General features: G+C 57.9%; 1 protein-coding gene across 4 annotated transcripts in view; it reads left to right on the top strand.

Moving 5' to 3' along the window:
* Positions 1 to 21,355, top strand: part of LOC102065136 (fibrillin-2) — an 81,342-nt gene extending 59,987 nt beyond the window's left edge. For 3 of the 4 annotated variants that reach the window (XM_074528781.1, XM_074528786.1, XM_074528785.1), the window contains 30 exons: positions 256 to 378; positions 944 to 1,105; positions 1,897 to 1,965; positions 2,604 to 2,729; positions 3,031 to 3,156; positions 3,458 to 3,607; positions 3,892 to 3,963; positions 4,701 to 4,826; positions 5,107 to 5,232; positions 5,972 to 6,097; positions 6,616 to 6,732; positions 6,824 to 6,952; positions 7,344 to 7,463; positions 7,710 to 7,835; positions 7,913 to 8,065; positions 9,219 to 9,284; positions 9,544 to 9,669; positions 9,926 to 10,045; positions 10,592 to 10,714; positions 11,082 to 11,213; positions 12,102 to 12,227; positions 12,685 to 12,891; positions 13,526 to 13,651; positions 14,710 to 14,832; positions 15,761 to 15,877; positions 16,304 to 16,432; positions 16,800 to 16,919; positions 17,595 to 17,826; positions 17,934 to 18,102; positions 18,632 to 21,355. In XM_074528781.1, the coding sequence (XP_074384882.1) occupies positions 256 to 378; positions 944 to 1,105; positions 1,897 to 1,965; positions 2,604 to 2,729; positions 3,031 to 3,156; positions 3,458 to 3,607; positions 3,892 to 3,963; positions 4,701 to 4,826; positions 5,107 to 5,232; positions 5,972 to 6,097; positions 6,616 to 6,732; positions 6,824 to 6,952; positions 7,344 to 7,463; positions 7,710 to 7,835; positions 7,913 to 8,065; positions 9,219 to 9,284; positions 9,544 to 9,669; positions 9,926 to 10,045; positions 10,592 to 10,714; positions 11,082 to 11,213; positions 12,102 to 12,227; positions 12,685 to 12,891; positions 13,526 to 13,651; positions 14,710 to 14,832; positions 15,761 to 15,877; positions 16,304 to 16,432; positions 16,800 to 16,919; positions 17,595 to 17,826; positions 17,934 to 18,102; positions 18,632 to 19,009 (4,145 nt within the window). In that variant the 3' untranslated portion in view covers positions 19,010 to 21,355. The remainder of the gene's footprint in view (positions 1 to 255; positions 379 to 943; positions 1,106 to 1,896; positions 1,966 to 2,603; positions 2,730 to 3,030; positions 3,157 to 3,457; positions 3,608 to 3,891; positions 3,964 to 4,700; positions 4,827 to 5,106; positions 5,233 to 5,971; positions 6,098 to 6,615; positions 6,733 to 6,823; positions 6,953 to 7,343; positions 7,464 to 7,709; positions 7,836 to 7,912; positions 8,066 to 9,218; positions 9,285 to 9,543; positions 9,670 to 9,925; positions 10,046 to 10,591; positions 10,715 to 11,081; positions 11,214 to 12,101; positions 12,228 to 12,684; positions 12,892 to 13,525; positions 13,652 to 14,709; positions 14,833 to 15,760; positions 15,878 to 16,303; positions 16,433 to 16,799; positions 16,920 to 17,594; positions 17,827 to 17,933; positions 18,103 to 18,631) is intronic. The other variant, XM_074528782.1, reaches the window with a different exon arrangement.
* Positions 21,356 to 21,561: the final 206 nt, after the last annotated feature.

Here is a 21,561-nt window from a genome sequence, read left to right as displayed (position 1 = left end):
TCCTGGCTGCCTGCTCTGGGCTCTGCTGGGCCCATCCATGGCAGCCTGAAAGCAGCCCACGGTGCCTGTGGTGTCCTTGCTGCTGGGGTGGCCAGGGGGCACAGCTGAGTGTGGCTCTGCTCCTCCTCTGGGCAGGGAGCTGAGGGTGGCACAGGGCAAGGGTGGGGATACACCTGGGCACAGAGCTGGGGCTGGGCTGGGCTTTCCTGGCAGCGCTCACCTTGATCTTCACTGTCCATCTGTCCGTCCTTTCAGACATCAACGAGTGTGCAGACCCTGTGAACTGCATCAACGGGCTCTGTGTCAACACCCCGGGCAGCTACCTGTGCAACTGCCCCCAGGACTTCGAGCTGAACCCCACGGGGGTGGGCTGTGTGGGTGAGTGGGACCCCACCCAGACCCACCTGGGGGTCCTTCTGGGTGCTCCTGTGTGGCTGGAGCTGGGCATGGCGAGGGTGGCTGTCCCTCTGTGGCTGTCCCTGCCTGCCTGTCCCCCTGGGTTTAACCCTGCAGCAGCAGCAGAACCCACGTCCTGCTGAGTGTGTCCCCCCTGGTGTCACTGTCACAGCTCTCTCGTTGCTCCAGGGCAGCTCTGGAGCTGTTTTATTCCCTGCCAGTGCCCAAGACCAGGTTGGACAGGGCTTGGAGCAGCCTGGCACAGTGGAAGTTGTCCCTGCCCATGGCCAGGATGGTCCTTCAGGTCCCTTCAGCCCAAACGATTTGGGATTCCATGATTCCACACAGCTCCCAGCACAGGGCCCCAGTAACCCCCAATTTTCCCTTATTCGTGGAAAATTTCCCATTCCTTTGCAGGGCGTGGAGCGGGGTCACCTTTAAGGTCCCCTCCATCCCAAACCATTCCACAATTCCATGATCCCATCCCTCCTGCACCCCCAAGCTCTCCGGGAGAGGTTTCTTTGCTCAGAGCCCTGTGTCTGTGCAGATACCCGCGTTGGGAATTGCTTCCTGGACACGCAGGACCGAGGGGACGGGGGCATCTCCTGCAGCGCCGAGATCGGCGTGGGGGTCACCAGGGCCTCCTGCTGCTGCTCCCTGGGCCGTGCCTGGGGCAACCCCTGCGAGCTCTGCCCCCCAGCCAACACCAGTGAGTGGGGAACAGCTCGGGATGGGCACGGGAGGAAGGAGGGAAGAGGGGCAGAGTCGCTCTCCATGGATCTTCAACCCAAACTGGAGATGCTGAGTTTGGGATGGACATGGAGGGAAGAGGGGCAGGGTCATTCCTGATGGATTCTCAACCCAAACTGGAGGTTCTGAGTTTGGGATGGACACAAGGGGGAAGGAGGGAAGAGGGGCAGGGTCGCTCTCCATGGATCCTCAACCCAAACTGGAGATGCTGAGTTTGGGATGGACATGGAGGGAAGAGGGGCAGGGCCACTCCCTGATGGATCCTCAGCCCAAACTGGAGGTGCTGAGTTTGGGATGGACATGGGGGAAAGAGGGAAGAGGGGGCAGGGTCACTCCCTGATGGATTCTCAATCCATACTGGAGGTTCTGAGTTTGGGATTTGCTGCTCCACCTGGGGCAGGGTCACTCCCCATGGATCCTCAGCCCAAACTGGAGATGCTGAGTTTGGGGTTTCCTGCTCCACCCAGGGCAGGGCAGAGGTGAAGTGGGGTGGGGGAGGCCAGGCTGTTGTGTTTAGGGGGTGCAGGTTGGATCCTTCATTCCCAGTGGGCTTGGGAGGGAATGTGGGATCCCCCCTGGAAGGGAGGGCAGGCTGTGGGGTGGCTCAGCAGGTGATGGGGATGGAGCTGCTCCATCCCAGCCCTTCCACAGCCCCAGGGCTGTTTCTGCTGGGTTTTTCCTGGCTCTCCCCACCTTCCTGCTTCAGGGGAACCCCTCAGCCCCCTCAGCTCCCCCTGCCTTTCTCCACAGCCGAGTACAAGACCTTGTGCCCTGGGGGAGAAGGGTTCCGGCCCAACCCCATCACTGTCATCCTGGAGGGTGAGTTACCCCTGTTCCCATGGCCCTTCCTGAGGGATGGGGTGCTGGGGGATCCCAGGGCTATGGGGACACTCTGTGCCATGGCACTGGGTGCTGGGGGACCCCAGGGCTGTGGGAACACTCTGTGCCATAGCACTGGGTGCTGGGGGACCCCAGGGCTGTGGGGACACTCTGTGCCATAGCACTGGGTGCTGGGGAACCCCAGGGCTGTGGGGACACTCTGTGCCATGGCACTGGGTGCTGGGGGACCCCAGGGCTGTGGGGACACTCTGTGCCATGGCACTGGGTGCTGGGGAACCCCAGGGCTGTGGGGACACTCTGTGCCATGGCACTGGGTGCTGGGGGACCCCAGGGCTGTGGGGACACTCTGTGCCATGGCACTGGGTGCTGGGGAACCCCAGGGCTGTGGGGACACTCTGTGCCATGGCACTGGGTGCTGGGGAACCCCAGGGCTGTGGGGACACTCTGTGCCATGGCACTGGGTGCTGGGGGACCCCAGGGCTGTGGGGACATTCCATGCCATGGCACTGGGTGCCCGCTGACCCCTGAGAGATGGACACAGAATGTGGTGGGCTGAGCTCTCTGCAGCTGGGGGGTGACACAGGCACTGAAAATGTCCCACTGCTGTCCCTCCTCAGACATTGACGAGTGCCAGGAGCTGCCAGGGCTGTGCCAGGGCGGGAATTGCGTCAACACCTTCGGCAGCTTCCAGTGCGAGTGTCCCCTGGGCTACTACCTCAACGAGGACACCCGGATCTGCGAGGGTACCGGGGCTGGGGACAGGGGTGGCACCTCCTCCAGGGGTTGGGGACAGGGGTGGCACCTGCTCCAAAGCTGGGGACACAGGGGTGGCAACTGTGTGTGTGCCTAGGTGGTGACCATGTGTGCCAGCTGCCCCAGCAATGGTTGGGACCATCCCTTCCCCTTTCCAGATTCCCTCATCACCAACCTGTCCCCAGCCTGCTCCCTGTGCCAAACCCACCCAACCCTCGTGCCAAGCCTACCCCCACCCCACCTGTGCCCTCCTCCACCTGTGCCCAGTGCTCTGAGTCCTTCCTCCCACAGATATTGATGAGTGCTCTGCCCACATCGGGATCTGTGGCCCTGGCACCTGCTACAACACCCTGGGCAACTACACCTGCGTGTGCCCACCTGAGTACATGCAGGTCAACGGGGGAAACAACTGCATGGGTACGGCTCTGGGTGCTCTGCATTCCTGGGGAGGGCTCAAATCCATGGGGAATGCTCCAGATCTCTGGGGAGGGGGCTGGCACTGCCATCCCAGAGGGGGCTGTGCCAAGGGGATGGAGCAGAAGTGCTGGAAACAGGAGCTGGGATTCAGAGATGGATGTGGCACTTGGTGCTCTGCTCTGGGTGGTGGCTTGGGCTCCATTTGGAGGCCTTTCTTGCCCTTCCCGGGGCTGGCAGTGCCATTCCCGGGGCTGGCAGTGCCACTCCCAGGGCTGTCCCAAGCCTGGCACTGCCCTTGCAGACATGAGGAAGAGCGTTTGCTACCGCAACTACAACGACACCTGCGAGAACGAGCTGTCCTTCAACATGACCAAGAAGATGTGCTGCTGCTCCTACAACATTGGCAAGGCCTGGAACAAACCCTGCGAGCCCTGTCCCACCCCTGCCAGCCGTAAGTGTCCCCACAGGGTCCCTGTGCCACCCCTAAGTGCCCTCACAGTGTCCCTGTGCCACCCCTGCTCACCACAAGCCTTCCCATGTGATCCCTGTCCCATCAATTTTCCCATTTCCCCATGAAATTTGGGGCATGGGCACCAACAAGTGAATGGGGAGGAAGGAGAGCGCTCTGGGGGTGACTCCCAGCACAGTGGGGAGCCCCTGGTGCCTCTCAGAGCCCAATTCCAGCACTCGTGGCCCTCCCTGGGCACTGCCATGAGCTCGGTGTTCCCTTTCCAGCCGAGTACCAGATCCTGTGTGGGAACCAAGCCCCTGGATTCATCATTGACATCCACACAGGGAAACCCATTGGTGAGTGAATCCTGCATCCCACGGGGCCAGGGCTGCCCCTGTCATCCCATGGGAGCTTCTTTCTTAGGGAATGAAAGGTTGGGGCAAGGAGAAGAGGCTTGGCAGTGCCAGGGACTGAAGAGGTGGAGATGAGTTAATCTCTTCCTGGGAAGGAAGTGCAGCAGAAGGAGATGGTGGGATCCCAGAGCCATGCCAATATCCCAGTGACCCCCTGGGCTCCCCATTTCCATCCCCAGAGCTGAGCTGGTACTGCAGGGACACACTCGGGGCAAGCAGGGGCCGTGTCCTGGGTGGAGCCTTCCCAAAATGCTGATGCTGTGGAGCATTCCTGGGATGCAGAGGGTGGGATGCTGATGTTGAGGAGCATTCCTGGGATGCAGAGGGCGGGATGCTGATGTTGAGGAGCATTCCTGGGATTCAGAGGGTGGGATGCTGATGCTGTAGAGCATTCCTGGGGTGCCGAGGTGGGATGCTGATGATGTGGATCATTCCTGGGATGCAGAAGCGGAGATGCTGATGTTGAGGAGCATTCCCAGGATGCAGAGAGAGGGATGTTGATGATGAGGGGCATTCCCAGGATGCAGAGGGGGAGATGCTGATGCTGTGGAGCATTCCTGGGATGCAGGAATGGGATGCTGATGTTGAGGAGCATTCCCAGGATGCAGAGAGAGGGATGTTGATGATGAGGGGCATTCCTGGGATGCAGAGGGTGGGATGCTGATGTTGCACTGATGCAGATATCGATGAGTGCAGCGAGATCCCGGCCATCTGCACCAATGGCGTCTGCATCAACCAGATCGGGAGCTTCCGCTGCGAGTGCCCCATCGGCTTCAGCTACAACAACATCCTGCTCATCTGTGAAGGTACCTCGGGAATTCCAGGGAATTCCAGCTCCTCTTGGCCTGGGACACCGCCACAGGGCTGTGGCAGCTCCACGGAGGGGATTTTTGGGGTGTCCTGTTCCACAGAGGGGATTTTTGGGATGGCCTGCCCAGCACTGGGAGTTGCACTCCCTGTTCCCCGTGCTCCTTCCCAAGCTGTCCCACCGGGATCAGCGATCCCAGCCCCGCTCAGCCATTCCTGGGATCCCCCTGGGATGTTCCCAGTGCCACCCCAGTGTCCCCGTGCCCTCTGTCCCTGCAGACATCGACGAGTGCAGCAGCGGGGAGACGCTGTGCCAGCGGCACGCCGAGTGCGTCAACATCCCCGGCAGCTTCCGCTGCGAGTGCGCCACGGGGTACCGGCTGTCCCCGGGGGGAGCCTGCGTGGGTAAGGACACACCTGGGACACACACCTGGGCAACACACCTGGGCACACCTGGGACACACCTGGGTGAAACACCTGGGCATACCTGGGAAACATCTGGGTGAAACACCTGGGCATACCTGGGAAACGCACCTGGGTGAAACACCTGGGCATACCTGGGAAACATCTGGGATACACCTGGGACACACCTGGGTGAAACACCTGGGAAATACCTGGGACACACACCTGGGAAACACCTGGGAAATACTTGGGAAATGCACCTGGGACACACCTGGGTGCACCTGGGATACACACCTGGGAAACACCTGGTCATAAGCGAGCCACTCACATCTGAAAAACACACCTGGGAAACACACCTGGGCGTACCTGGACACACGTGGGACACACCTTGTCATACGTGAGCCACTTATATCTGTAAAATATACCTCAGACGGACACACCTGGTCTACACTTGGTCATACTTGATCACAGCTGGGACACACTTGGGCACACCTGGGAAACACACTTGGGACACACCTGGTCATACCTGAGCCACTCACACCTGAGAAACACGCTGGAACATACCTAGCACACACCTGGGACACACCTGAGCACACACCTGATCACACCTCCCTTTTTCGTGGATAACAGCACATAAATCTCATTGTCTCTCAAGTCACCTGTCCAGAACCGTGGGCGGGGCTCTGCTCTCCCCACCTGTCCCCTCCCTGCCCCTCACCTGCACCCCCTGGGCCCGTTCCAGGTCGCAACGAGTGCCAGGAGATCCCCAACGTGTGCAGCCACGGCGACTGCGTGGACACCGAGGGCAGCTACGTCTGCATCTGCCACAACGGCTTCAAGGCCACCGGGGAGCAGACCATGTGCATGGGTCAGTGTCACACCCTGGGTCAGTGTCACACCCTGGGTCAGTGTCACCTATCCTGGGTCAGTGTCACACCCCCAGTCAGTGTCACATCCCCTGGTCAGTGTCGCATCCCCTGGGTCAGTGTCACATCCCTGGGTCAGTGTCACCCACCCCAGATTAGTGTCACATTCCCGGGTCAGTGTCACCTATCCTGGGTCAGTGTCACTCCACTGGTCAGTGCCACCCCAGGGGGACACAAGTCCCTGACACTCCAGGGTTCTGCCAGGGACAGCTGAGTGTCCTGCCAGGCTGTCCCTGTGCCCTCCAGGCTGTCCCCAAGCTGTCCCTGTGTCCTGTAGCCTGTCCCTGTGCCCTTCAGCCTGTCTCCAAGCCTGTCCCCAGGCTGTCCCCATGCCCTGCAGCCTGTCCCCAGCCTGTCCCCAGGCTGTTCCTGTGTCCTGCAGCCTGTCCCCAGCCTGTCCCCAGGCTATCCCTGTGCCCTGGAGCCCCCTGCCCTCTCAGGTGTGTCCCTGTCCCCGCAGACATCGACGAGTGTGACCGCCAGCCCTGCGGCAATGGGACCTGCAAGAACACCGTGGGCTCCTACAACTGCCTGTGCTTCCCTGGCTTCGAGCTCACCCACAACAACGACTGCATGGGTGAGTCCCCCACCCTGGGGACACCCCTGGGGCCAGCCCTGCTGGCTGTCACCCACGGGTGACACCTGGCACTGTTGCTGTGGCTCTGCAGACGTGGACGAGTGCTCGTCGCTGGTGGGGCAGGTGTGCAGGAACGGGCAGTGCATCAACAGCGTGGGCTCCTTCCAGTGCCTGTGCCAGGAGGGCTACGACCGCACCCCCGACGGCAAGAACTGTGTGGGTGAGTGTCCACCCTAATGTCCACTCCATGGCCAGGATCCTCTGGCCTGCCTGGTGCTGTCCATGTGGTCCCCAAGCTGCTCCCAGCAGTTCCATTCTCCAGAAGCACCCACAAAGTTCCCTGGAAGCAAAGCCAGCTCATTGAGATGCCCATGGAGAGCTGGGCTGGCCCTTCCCTGCCTCCATCTCCCTCCAGGCCTGTTCCTCCGTGTGCAGGCAGTGGGAGGAACATCCTGTCCATGCCCCAAAGTCCTACCAGGGATACCCTGAGAACCATCCTGGAAATATCTCCCCCATTCTGTGTCACCTTTGGGACAAGGCGGGGCCTGGTGCACCCTGAGGTGCTCAGAGCAGAGCCCAGCCCCCACCCCTGGCTGTTTTCCCCTCTCCAGACATCAACGAGTGCGTGAGCCTGCCCGGGACCTGCTCCCCTGGCACCTGCCAGAACCTGGAGGGCTCCTTCCGCTGCATCTGCCCCCCTGGCTACGAGGTGCAGAACGACAACTGCATTGGTAAGGCCAGCCCTGTGCCCCCATCACAGCCCCTGCACACCCCAACCTGCGGTCAGGGCACCCCAGGGGGGTCAGCACCCCCAAATCCCTGCAGCGAGCCAGGCAAGCCCAGCCCTGATGGCACAGGAGGCTTTGGGGCGTTGCTGTGCCCATTCTCCCTCAGGAGGGCTATGGGGTGGGGCAGGGGTGGTGCCCACCGCCCTCACCTGCTCCAATGACCCCTGGCTGTGTCCCTGCTGCCCCCAGACATCAACGAGTGCGAGGAGGAGCCCAACATCTGCCTCTTTGGGACGTGCACCAACACCCCCGGCAGCTTCCAGTGCGTGTGCCCGCCCGGCTTCGTGCTGTCCGACAATGGCCGCCGCTGCTTCGGTCAGTGCCCGATTCCTGGGATTCCTGCAGAATTCCCGGAATCTCCCTGACCTTGGCACGTCCCCATCCTCCCCCAGACACCCGCCAGAGCTTCTGCTTCACTCGCTTCGACAACGGGAAGTGCTCGGTGCCCAAGGCCTTCAACACCACCAAGGCTCGGTGCTGCTGCAGCAAAATGCCCGGGGAGGGCTGGGGAGACCCCTGCGAGCTGTGCCCGCAGGAGGGCAACGGTAGGGAGGGGACAGGGACAGGGGCATCCCCAGGGGAGCAGGGATGGGTGTGTCCCCATGGAGAAATGGGTGTGTCCCTGTGGAGAGATGGGTGTGTCCCTGTGGAGAGATGGGTGTGTCCCCATGGGAGCAGTGGTGGGTGTGTCCCCATGGAGAAATGGGTGTGTCCCCATGGAGAAATGGGTGTGTCCCTGTGGAAAGATGGGTGTGTCCCCAGGGGAGCAGGGATGGGTGTGTCCCCATGGAGAGGGGTGGGTGTGTCCTCATGGAAGCAGTGGTGGGTGTGCCCCCATGGAGAAATGGGTGTGTCCCCAGGGGAGCAGTGGTTGGTGTGCCCCCATGGAGAAATGGGTGTGTCCCCATGGAGAAATGGGTGTGTCCCTGTGGAAAGATGGGTGTGTCCCCAGGGGAGCAGGGATGGGTGTGTCCCCATGGGAGCAGTGGTGGGTGTGCCCCCATGGAGAAATGGGTGTGTCCCTGTGGAGAGATGGGTGTGTCCCCAGGGGAGCAGGGATGGGTGTGTCCCCATGGAGAGGGGTGGTTGTGTCCCCATGGGAGCAGTGATGGGTGTGTCCCCATGGGAGTGGTGGGTGTGTCCCCATGGAGAAATGGGTGTGTCCCCATGGAGAAATGGGTGTGTCCCTGTGGAAAGATGGGTGTGTCCCCAGGGGAGCAGGGATGGGTGTGTCCCCATGGAGAGGGGTGGGTGTGTCCTCATGGAAGCAGTGGTGGGTGTGTCCCCATGGGAGTGGTGGGTGTGTCCCCGTGGGAGTGGTGGGTGTGTCCCCATGGAGAGGGGTGGGTGTGTCCTCATGGGAGCAGTGGTGGGTGTGTCCCCATGGAGAAATGGGTGTGTCCCTGTGGAGAGATGGGTGTGTCCCCATGGGAGCAGTGATGGGTGTGTCCCCATGGAGAGGGGTGGGTGTGTCCTCATGGAAGCAGTGATGGGTGTGTCCCCATGGGAGTGGTGGGTGTGTCCCCGTGGGAGGAATGGGTGTGTCCCCATAGGAACAGTGGCTGTGTCCCCACAGGAGAGTCCTTGGTGCGTCCCCATTACTTCCAGAAGCCTTCAAAGCCCGTTTCAGAGCAGAATCCCTCCAGCACATCCCACATTTCTTTCTCATTTCATTCCCACTTTTCCTTTCTCTCCCAGTTGCCTTCCAGGAGCTGTGTCCCTATGGCCACGGGGCCATCCCAGGCCCAGGTGACACCCGGGAAGGTGAGGCTGCGTGGAGGGACGAGCAGAAATTTGGGCTGGGGGTTGTTGCCTGGAATTGGTCAGATCTGGGCTGCTGGAGAGCAGGGTGGGATCCTGGGGGGGCACACAGGACTGGGCACCCCCAAACCCCCCAAACTGCTCACCAGGACTTCATCCCTCAGCTCTGCAGAGGAAATGAGACTCCCTGAGCACCTCCTGACAGTGCTGAGGGGACAGGCCAGTTTGTGGCCGTGTGAAGCTGCAAATTTTCCATTTCCAGATGTGAACGAGTGCTCGGAGAACCTGGGGGTGTGCATCAACGGCGCCTGCATCAACACCGACGGCTCCTTCCGCTGCGAGTGCCCCTTCGGCTACAACCTGGACTACACCGGGGTCAACTGCGTGGGTGAGGCTCTGGGGGGGTCTGGGGGGTCTGGGGGGGTGCCCTGCTCCCTCCTGTTCCTTCCTACTCCCTCCTGCTCCATCCCCATCACTCCAGATGGTATGGATCGTTGTGTGCGTGTTCAGGGAGGGAATCGCTGCTCCCTCGCCCCTTCCCTTCCATCCCTGCTCTGCTGGGACACTTGGAGTGCTCTGGGCCTGCAAGAGCCCAGCCCTTCCCCATCCTCCTCCTCCTCCTCTTCACATTCTGTGCTCCCCAGACACGGACGAGTGCTCCATTGGCAATCCCTGTGGGAATGGCACCTGCACCAACGTGGTGGGAGGCTTCGAGTGCGCCTGCGACGAGGGCTTTGAGCCGGGGCCCATGATGACCTGTGAAGGTAATGACCTGGGGGCCAGCCCCTTCATTCCCACCACCCTGGGCCTTGTGGGACCCCCTGGCCCCTGCCTGGGCCAGCCCCTTCATTCCCACCTCTCTGGGCTTTGTGGGACCCCCTGGCCCCTGCCTGGGCCAGCCCCTTCATTCCCACCACCCTGGGCTTTGTGGGACCCCCTGGCCCCTGCCTGGGCCAGCCCCTTCATTCCCACCACCCTGGGCTTTGTGGGACCCCCTGGGCCAGCCCCCCATGGATGGTGTGGAAAGCTGGATGAGGCTCCTCTCCACACTGGGCTCCTTCAGCTCCTTCTGGAGCCCAGGAGGAGGCCTGGAGCCCTGGATGAGCACAGCAGCTGCCTCCCCAAGGATCAGCAGCCATTCCCCCCAAAGCTGCTGGGACACCAGGGGTCTGTCCCTCTGCAAGGGCAGAGCACAGCAAGAGGCTTTGGTGGAGCAAAGCTCTGGTGTGGGATGGATTCCCAGGAAGGTGGATGCGCCCTGGGGAGCTCCTGAGGGCACCCAGGTGAGTGCTGTGCTCTCCTCCCTGCAGACATCAACGAGTGCTCCCTGAACCCCCTGCTCTGCGCCTTCCGCTGCATCAACACCTTCGGCTCCTACGAGTGCACCTGCCCCTCTGGCTACGCCCTGCGCGAGGACAGGAGGATGTGCAGAGGTAAAACCCCTTGTGCAGCCCCCAGGGCACGGCCCCAGCTGCCCCCAGCCCCTGCACCTGGCCAGGTGGGAATTCTGCGCTGGCTTTTCTCACCATCACCCACCTCGGTGTTGTGGTAGGAAGGAATTCTTCTCTGGGAGGGTGGGGAGGTTTCCCAGAGAAGCTGCCCCTGGATCCTTGGAAGTGTCCAAGGCTTGGAGCAGTCTGGGACAGTGGAAGGTGTCCCTGCCATGGCACTGGATGAGTTTCAAAGTCCCATCTCATTCCATGAGATTTTTTAACCTGAGTGCCAGCCAGGCTGGCTGAGGCTGCAGGGATGGATGGGGCAGAGCAGGGCTGGCAGGGGCTCTGATGGGTCTCGTTGCAGATCTGGACGAGTGTGCAGAGGGGCTGCACGACTGTGAGTCCCGGGGGATGCTCTGCAAGAACCTCATCGGCACCTTCATGTGCATCTGCCCTCCTGGCATGCAGCGCAGGCCCGACGGCGAGGGCTGCACAGGTACCAGGGGCACTCCTGGGGCACTCCTGGGGCACAGACAGCAATGTTCCTCTCTGAGGGATCATCCACACACCTGTGCTTTACATCCTTCTTTGCTTTACATCCTTCTTTGCTTTACATCCTCGGGCTCCTCCCTGGGCTTTCCCACATGTCACAACTTCCTGAGTGTCCCCACACAACAGGACACACAAAACCTTTGTCCATCCCTGGAGCCGTGTGTCACCTCTAGGGTGACACAGCCCTGGGCCATGTGTCCTTGCCTTTGAGTTTTTCTGAGTGTTCCAAGCTGCTTTTGGGATGGGGAGGAATGAACAGCCTGGAGCTGCACGGGACAGAGACAGCTCCAATCCAGTCCAACCCAACCCAATCCAGTCCAACCCAGCCCAACCCAATCCAGTCCAACCCAATCTAGTCCAACCCCGCCCAACCCAATCCAGTCCAGTCCAACCCAACCCAACCCAATCCAGTCCAACCCAACGCAATCCAGTCCAACCCAGTCCAATCCAGTCCAGTCCAACCCAATCCAACCCAACTCAACCCAATCCAGTCCAACACAACGCAATCCAGTCCAACCCAACCCAACTCAACCCAACCCAACTCAACCCAATCCAGTCCAATCCAATCCAATCCAACCCAATCCATTCCCAGCAGCAGCTGGAGCATGGCCAAGCCAGGGAAGCTGAGTTCTGGCCACCCTGCCCTGGGAGAGCTCTGGGATGGGTGAATGTTTTCTCCATGGAGGAACCCCAGGTGGAGGTGTTTCCCAGCTGCCCAAAGACACCAAAAGGACCCTCAGGGGCTCAGTGAGGTCTCTCCACGGGCAGTGGGGAGCTGGGCAGGTTTGTGCCTGCCCTCAGCAGGGCTCTGAGAGTGTGCTCCTCCCTGCAGATGAGAACGAGTGCCGCAGCAAGCCGGGGATCTGCCCCAACGGGCGCTGCGTGAACACGGCCGGCAGTTACCGCTGCGACTGCAACGAGGGCTTTGAAGTCAGTGCCTCGGGCACCGAGTGCATCGGTAATGCCCTGCTGGGCTGCTGCAGCGCCCCCCGGCAGCACAGGCAGATTTTGGGGGTTCAGAGGGGCTCAGAGAGCAGGAAGGGACTGGGGACAGGGATACAGGGCATGGCTCCCTGCTGGCAGGTGGGACACTGGGCAGGAATTGTTCTCTGGAGGGTGAGGAGGGCCTGGCACAGCTGTGGCTGCCCCTGGAACTGTTCAAGGCCAGGTTGGACGGGGTTTGGGACACCCTGGGACAGTGGGAGGTGTCCCTGCCCATGGCAAGGGTGGCACTGGGTGGGTTTAAGGTCCCTCCAACCCAAACCTCTCTGGGATTCTTTGCTCCTGAGCAGGAAAGCTGTTGGAGCATCCCCTTTCTCCAAACCCCCCCACCCTCCCTGGCACTGCCTGCTCCATTCCCCCTGGTGCTGGCGCTGCCTCAGAGCCTGGATTTGTGTCCCCCTTTCTGTGCCCAGACACCCGGCAGGGCTTCTGCTTCACGGAGGTGCTGCAGACCATGTGCCAGATGTCCTCCACCAACCGCAACCTGGTCACCAAGTCCGAGTGCTGCTGCAACAGCGGGCGCAGCTGGGGCCCCCAGTGCGAGCTCTGCCCCCTGCCTGGCACTGCCCACTACAAGAAGATGTGTCCCCACGGCCCTGGCTACTCCACGGATGGCAGAGGTCAGTGGGGCACTGGGGTATTTGCTGGGTCCCCGGGATGGAGGAGGAAATGATGAAGCTGACTCCATGTTCTTAGAAGGATATGATATAATATAATATAATATAATATAATATAATATAATATAATATAATATAATATAATATAATATAATATAATATAATATAATATAATATAATATAATATAATATAATATAATAGTAATATACAATATTAATTATATTAATGTTTATATATTAATATACTAATGTTACTATTAATGTATTAATATTAATTATATTAATATAGTATAGATTTAGCAATATGCAATATATATGATATGATATGATATGATATGATATGATATTATATTATATTATATTATATTATATTATATTATATTATATTATATTATATTATATTATATTATATTATATTTGCAGAAGATTTCTGCTTTGTGACAGCTCAGCCACAAATCCAGTTCATCTTCCCAGCTCCCACTTCAGCAGGGGGATGTTTACTGTCACTTGGGAGCTGCCAGAATAACCCCGAGACACTTGTGCTGTGTGAATTATCTGATAACGAACACCAGATAAGCTTTTTGTGGGGAGTGAGCTGCCCTGGCACTGACAGCTCCTCCTGTCCCTCTCTTCACAGATATTGATGAGTGCAAGGTGCTGCCCAACCTGTGCAGGAACGGGCAGTGCATCAACAGCATCGGCTCCTTCCGCTGCCACTGCCGCCTGGGCTACACCCCGGACATCACGGGCACTGCGTGCCAGGGTGAGCCGGGCACTGGGCACGGCCCCACCAACCCCGGGTGATACAACCCACATCTTTGCCTTATCCCCGAGCAATGCAGGATAGTCCAGATACCTCAGTCCCTCTTGGAGACAGAGTGCCCAAATACCCACTCAGCTGGCTACGCTTAGCGAGCTCAGTGATTTCAGCTCTTTAGTGATCCTCAGCTCTCTCTCAGGAGTTCAGCTCTTTGCTTGCTAGGGCACCTTTGGCTCTTTGGCTGGGCCAGAAGCAGATGAGAGAGAGGAGAAGGAGAGGTCCTGGTGGTTCCACAGCGATGGTTTATTGAGGGATGTGTGAAGGGTTCCAGTAATGGCTCTTCTTCTGTCAGATCGGCTAAAACAGCTCCTTTTTTTAGGGTATAGGGGGATCCAAACTTGTTCAATAGTAAGGGTTAAGGAAAAGTGGCCTGTGGGGTTACAGAGTTAAGCTATGGGGTGAGACAGAAGACAGGAGCTTATTTTGCTGTCTCATCCTTACTCAGCAGTTCCTGCTGTTAAATCTCAATCCCCTATGGAGTCTGCTACACCTGGGCTGCCCTCCCTGATCCTTAACCCCACCTGGGACCCACCCTTCCCTCGACTCCCCAGAGCTGTGGGTCCAGATCTCCACCCTGCTCACCTCTGAGTCCTCCTTTAACTCCCTAAAAATGAGTTCAGTCTTCCCCAAGCCCAGGACTGGGATCTGAGCTGAAATCTGGGAGCTGCCAGCCCCTTCCAGGCTGCACAGCTGGTTCCAGGCAGGCTGAGCGCCCTGCTGGGATCCAGATGTTGGCATAAACATCTGGAATCACAGCGCTCTCTCTGCAGGATTTGTCACAGATTTCTTGTGCTGGCTCGAACTGAGCTGCTCCCCCAAAGCCCTCAGCTGCTTCCTGCAGAGTGAGAATGGGGTGTTTGTCCAGGAATGCCACAATCCACGGGGATATCTCAGCCCTGAGCACAAAACCTGGCATCACCTTGAGTTCAGGAGCTCTGGGAGGGCTGGAGGGGACCCTGCCCAGCAGCACAAGCTGATGTGTTTTGTCCCTTGGGGTGCAGATCTGGACGAGTGTAACCAGTCCCCAAAGCCCTGCAACTTCATCTGCAAGAACACCGAGGGCAGCTACCAGTGCTCCTGCCCCCGGGGCTACATCCTGCAGGAGGATGGCAAAATCTGCAAAGGTACAGGAGCAGGGAGCTGGGGGACAGGGGACAGGGCAGCCAGATGTGGAAAAACATCAGCAGGAAAGTGTGGGGAAAGATGCCACCCATGAGGGTTTGACCCTTCCACACTCCAGGTGTGGCTCATCAGGGAAAAAATGCTCTTGGTTCTGTCCTGGAGACTGCACAGCACATCCTGAGCTCCAGGGAGCTCAGAGGGATGTCCCCTGCACGTGGCATTGTCACCAGCCAGGCTGGGGCTGTGCCCTCCCCACAGTGTGGGAGCCTGGCCTCGGGATCTGGGAGAACCTGGGATGTGTGACCTGCAGGAGAGGCAGGGGAACACCCCTGCATCTTGCTGATGGGTGGGAAAATAATGGGGAAATTGGGGGAAATTAATCAGGAAAAATTTGGAGAAATAATGGGGGAAAATGGGAAAAATAATTGGGGGAAATGGGGGGAAATAATTGGGAAAATGGGGGAAAATAATTGGGAAAAATGGGGGAAATAACTGGGAAAATGATGGAAAATGAATGGGGAAAAATGGGGGGAAACATGGGGGGGAAATAATTGGGGAAAATGGGGGAAAATAATTGGGAAACATGGGGGGAAATAATTGGGGAAAATGGGGGAAAATAACTGGGAAAAACAATTGGGAAAAATGGGGGAAAATAATAGGGAAAATTGTGGAAAATAATAGGGGAAAAATAGGGGGGAAATGGGAAAAATAATGGGGAAAATTGGGAGAAAATAATGGGCAAAACTGGGGGAAATAATTGGGAAAAACAAGGAAAATAATGGATATGAGGTCCCCACCTCATCCGGTTTGTCCTTCCCCTGGAAGAACTTCAGGGGAGCTGTTCCTGGGGCTGCTGCTGTGCATCCACAGGGACACTGAGGTGTCACAGCCTCAGGGGGACAAACTGAGACCCTCCCCTTGTCCCTGCAGACCTGGATGAGTGCTCCACCAAGCAGCACAACTGCCAGTTCCTCTGTGTCAATGTCATCGGGAGCTTCAACTGCAAGTGCCCCCCTGGCTTCACCCAGCACCACTCGTCCTGCATTGGTGAGTGCAAAATTCAATTCCTGAGTGAGTGCCCAATTCCTGAATGCCCAATTCCTGAGTGCCCAATTCCTGCCCTGCATTGGTGAGTGCCCAATTCAATTCCTGAGTGCCCAATTCCTGAGTGCACAATTAATTCCTGCTCTTCCCGTGGCTCAGCAGAGAATGTGAGAGAATTCCCAGCCCCCAAACTGAGCCCTGTCCCTCTGCATCACCCTGGCAGTGGCTGCTTTGTCCCTCTGCTGCTCTGCCTCTCCATCTGAGGTGGCCACAGACACAGGGGTGGATTTCCAGGTGGATTTCCAGGTGACCAGAGATGGATTTTCAGGTGGCCAGGGATGGATTTCCAGGTGGAATTCCGGGTGGATTTCCAGGTGGATTTCCAGGTGGATTTCGTGGCCACAAAGCCCTGCTGGTGGTGTTTTGCAGACAACAACGAGTGCACAGCCCAGCCCTCGCTGTGTGGAGCCAAGGGGCAGTGCCTGAACACCCCGGGCAGCTACAACTGCGAGTGCCAGAAAGGATTTTCCCTGGACAGCACCGGGGTCAACTGCGAAGGTGGGGCTGGGCCTCCAGGGAGCTCCCATGGGGAGGAACCCTGAGGTTCCCTGAGGAGCCTCAGCCCTGATGGGAACTTCAGGAGTGTTTGGACAATGCTCTCAGGGATGGGGTGGGGTTGCTGGGGGGTCTGGGCAGGGCTGGGGGTTGGACTGGATGATGCTTGGGGAAGGGAATGGTGCCACATTCCAGCAGGAGAGATCTCAGAGCAGAGCTGGGAACAGCCCAGGGCTCAGATGGGATCAGGGCTGTGTGGGAGCTGGGGGTGTCACTGCAGGGCCAGAATGGGGCACAGGAGCAGCCTGGAGGGTGCCAGGCCAGGCCCAGGGAACAGTGTGTGAGATCCCTGTGTGTCCCTTGGGTGCAGATGTGGACGAGTGTGACGGGAACCACCGGTGCCAGCACGGCTGCCAGAACGTGCTGGGCGGGTACCGCTGCGGCTGCCCCCAGGGCTACGTGCAGCACTACCAGTGGAACCAGTGCGTGGGTGAGTGGGGGCACTGGGCAGGGGTGTCATACTTGGGGAGGGGTGTCATACCTGGGGAAGGTGTCCCATACCTGTGGGGTGCATTCTGTACCTGTGGGATGCATCCTAAGGAGTGTATCCTGTACCTGCGGGAAGTGTCCCATACCTGGGGAAGGTGTCCCATACCTGTGGGGTGTTTCATGTACCTGTGGGAGGGATCCCATACCTGTGGGGTGTATCCTGTACGTGTAGGATGCACCCCACGCTTGTGGGGTGTATCCTGTACCCATGGGATGTATTCTGTACCCATGGGGTGTATCCTGTACCCATAGGAGTTACCCTTTACCTGTGGGGTGCACCCTGTACCTTTGGGGTTTATCCTGTACCCATGGGCTGTATCCTGTACCCATGGGATGTATCCCTTACCTGTGGGGTGTATTCTGTACCCATGGGATGTATTCTGTACCCGTGAGGTGCATTCTTTATACATGGGGTGTGTCCTGTACCCATGGGAGTTACCCTTTACCTGTGGGGTGTATCCTATTCCCATTGGAGTTACCCTGTACCCATGGGATGCACTCTTTAGCTGTGGGATGCACCCTGTACCCATGGGCTGCACCCTGCACCCATGGGTGACACCCCACAGCTCTGTGACTCCCTGACTCCCCCATTCCACCCCTCCACGTCTCCCTGCAGATGAGAACGAGTGCTCCAGCCCCTCTGCCTGCGGCTCTGCCTCCTGCTACAACACCCTGGGCAGCTTCAAGTGCGTCTGTCCCTCGGGCTTCGACTTCGACCAGGCCTTCGGGGGCTGCCAGGACGTGGACGAGTGCTCGGCCGGGGGCAGCCCCTGCAGCTACGGCTGCTCCAACACGGACGGGGGGTACCTGTGCGGCTGCCCCGGGGGGTACTTCAGAGCAGGACAGGGGTAAGGCACATCCACGTGTGACCCTCTGGGTGTTTCCCACACGGAGAACCCGGGAGTGCTGACGTTTCTGTTGGATTCATGGATTCCCTCCGCTCTTCTGCCACCAGGCACTGCATTTCTGGCTTGGGGTTTGGGAAGGGTCCCTACCTGCCTGCGCCCCAGGAGGAGGATGAGGACAACCTGCTGTCCCCCGAGACGTGCTACGAGTGCAAGATCAACGGGTACCCCAAGAGGGGCCGGCAGCGGCGCAGCGTCAACGGCACCGAGAGACACCAGGTGAGGAGCCCAGGGCATCCTGGAGGGGCTGGAGCAAGGCAGGGGCTGGATCCCTTCAGGAACAGGGCCTGGAGTGGATCCCGTTAGCCCAGGGACTCCTCTGTCTCATTTTTGGACACAAACCTCTGCTGTTTGTGGGTTAATTTTGCTGTTCCTGGGTAGGATCACATTGTGAACTGGCCAGCATGATTCTCCCTTTATTCAAATAGAGTCAGGACTCCTCTGTCTTGTTTTTGGGCACAAACCTGTGCTGTTGGTGTGTTAATTTTGCTGTTCCCAGCAGGATCATGCGGTGAACCTGGCCAGCATGGTTCTCCCTTCATTCAAATAAAGTCAGAAGGACTCCTCTGTCTCCTTTTTGGGCACAAACCTCTGCTGTTTGTTTGTTAATTTTCCTGTTCTCAGCAGGATCACGCGGTGAACCTGGCCAGCATGGTTCTCCCTTTATTCAAATAAATCAGAAGGACTCCTGTATCTCCTCTTTGGGCACAAACCCGTGCTGTTGGTGTGTTAATTTTGCTGTTCCCAGCAGGATCACGAGGTGAACCTGGCCAGCATGGACGTGGAGGCGCCGCTGTCGATGGCGCTGAACCTGTCGGAGCTGGCGCACAAGGAGCACATCCTGGAGCTGCTGCCGGCGCTGGAGCCGCTGGAGAACCGCGTGCGCTACGCCATCGCCCAGGGCAACGAGGAGGGGCTGTTCCGCATCCACCACAGGGACGGGCTCAGCTTCCTGCACCTGGGCCGCAAGAAAATCCTGCCGGGTACCTACGTGCTGGAGATCGTCAGCGTGGGCCTGCCCCGCCGGCGGGAACTGCACAAACTCGAGGCCGACAACCACCTCGACTACTTGGCGGGGGAGCTGGGCCAGGCACTGAGGATGAAGCTGCAGCTCCAGCTCTACTAAAGCCACCAGAGACCCCCCCCAGTCCCACCCGACAGCGCAGCCCTGCCCCTCGCCACCCACCCCGGCAACAACGACGGGATCCTCTCCTGCCACCGCCGCCGCCGCCACTGGGACAGCATGGGGATGTCCTACTAGGATCAGCCATGGGAAACGTCCCTGTGGGATAGCACCTGATGGGACAGCCATGGAGGATGTCCTACTGGGATCAGCCACCACAGGACCTGTCCTTGTAGGATCAGCCACCACCAGGACAGCCATGGGGATGTCCCTGTGGGATCAGCCACCACAGGAACTGTCCTTGTAGGATCTGCTACCACCAGGACAGCCATGGGGATGTCCCTGAGGGATCAGCCATGGGGAATGTCCATATGGGATCAGCCACCACCAGGACCTGTCCTTGTAGGATCAGCCACCACCAGGACAGCCATGGAGAATGTCCCTGTGGGATCAGCCATCAGAATGTCCCTGTGGGATCAGCCACCACAGGAACAGCCGTGGGAACTGTCCTTGTAGGATCAGCACCTGATGGGACATCCATGGGGATGTCCTACTAGGATCAGCCATGGGAAACGTCCCTGTGGGATCAGCACCTGATGGGACAGCCATGGAGGATGTCCTGCTAAGCTCTGCTACCACAGGAACAGCCATGGAGGATGTCCTGCTAAGCTCTGCCACCACAGGAACAGCCATGGGGATGTCCTGTGGAATCAGCCATGGGGAATGTCTCTGTGGGATCAGCACCTGCTGGGACAGCCATGGGGAATGTCCCTGTAGGATCAGCCACCACAGGAACTGTTCTTGTAGGATCAACCACCACCAGGATAGCCATGGGGATGTCCCTGTAGAATCAGCACCTGATGGGACAGCCATGGGGATGTCCCTGTGGGATCAGCCACCACAGGAACTGTCCTTGTAGGATCAGCCACCACCAGGACATCCATGGAGAATGTCCCTGTGGGATCAGCACTTGCTGGGACAGCCGTGGGGAATGTCCTGCTAGGATCAGACCTGTCAGGACAACCATGGGGAATGTCCCTGTGGGATCAGCCATGGAAAATGTCCCTGTGGGATCAGCTCCTCTGGGGATGCTCTGCTCTGAGGACCAAGCCCGAGCCACAGCTCACAAAGCTCCCAAAAGCCAAAGAGCAGGGACTCCCTTCCCTCTGCTCCCACCTCTCCCCCTCATCCAGGACACTCCCAGCTGGGGATCTGCTCATTCCCGGGATAAAAGTGCTGATTCCTGTGATTAAGATGCTCATTCCCAGGATAAAGGTGCTCATTCCTGGGATAAAGGTGCTGATTCCCAAGACAGAAGGTGCTGATTCCTGTAATTAAGGTGCTCATTCCCAGGATAAAATGTGATAATTCCCAGGATAAAAGAGGCTCCTTCCCGGGATAAAAGGTGCTGATTCCCAGGATAAAAGGTGCTCATTCCCAGGTTAAAGATGCTCATTCCTGTGCTAAAAGATGCTCATTCCTGGGATAAAGGTGCTGATTCCCATGATTAAGATGCTCATTCCCGGGATAAAGGTGCTCATTCCTGTGCTAAAAGATGCTCATTCCCGGGATAAAGGTGCTGATTCCCATGATTAAGATGCTCATTCCCGGGATAAAGGTGCTCATTCCCAGGAGCTGCCTCATCCCCAGTCCAAGGTGCTCACAGCTCCTGGGTGCTGGTTCCTGGCCAGCGTTCTGCACTGTGTCCATCCATCCACCCTCCCATATTTATGGAAAACCACCAAAGCAATGCTGGCTCGGTGCTGTCAGGAGTGCATTTTCCTGTAGTTTTACGTTTTTTTGGAGGGGTGGGAATTTCTCTGGGGTGGGGGATGTGTGTGTTTACTGTATCGGGGCTCCAGGCAAACTTGAAAACTCTTCAAAGCAGCTCCAGACTCTGGATTTTACAAGAGTCCCAGAGCTTGTGACAGGATGGGTGGCCTGATGTTTGGGATTGTTTTTTTGGTTTTTTTTTTTAATTATTATTTTTGGTTTGTTTTTTTCCAACAGGTGCTTTTTTTTAAAAAAAAGAAAAACCAAAATCCAAAAAGTATTAATAATAATAATAATAATAAATTAGCAGAGCTGGGTTTGTGTGCGTGTGTTGAGCCAAAGTCTCAAAGCTCAAGGTTTCCTCTCCTCCTCTCTGGTGTGGTGTTTTGGTTTGTTTTTTGGGTTTTTTTGGTTTTTTTTTTAATTTGTTTTATATTGACATTTCTTGCTGGTTGGTTTTTTTTGGGGGGAAGTGTTGAAACCCCAAACCTGTGCCCCTTGTCCCGCACAGAGAGGTGGCTCTTTGTGGAATTCCTTTTTTGTATCAGAAGCAACAGCAACAATAAAATTATTTTGGGTTAATTGGAGCTGTGTCTTTGTGTGGGCACAGATTGGGAGCTCCCAACCTGGAGCTTCCTTGGAGATGGAATTGGGATTGTCCAGCCTGGAGAAGGCTCTGGGGAAGAGCTCAGAGCCTAAAGGGGCTCCAGGAGAGGGGCTGGGGACAAGGAGGGAGGGACAGGACACAGGGAATGGCTTCAAACTGGACCAGACTGGGGAAT

This window comes from Zonotrichia albicollis, chromosome 29 (assembly GCF_047830755.1).
Source record: "Zonotrichia albicollis isolate bZonAlb1 chromosome 29, bZonAlb1.hap1, whole genome shotgun sequence".
Classification (NCBI taxonomy): Eukaryota; Metazoa; Chordata; class Aves; order Passeriformes; family Passerellidae; genus Zonotrichia; species Zonotrichia albicollis.
The sequence above is the reverse complement of the archived record's forward strand: the minus strand, read 5'-3'. Positions and strand labels throughout refer to the sequence as shown.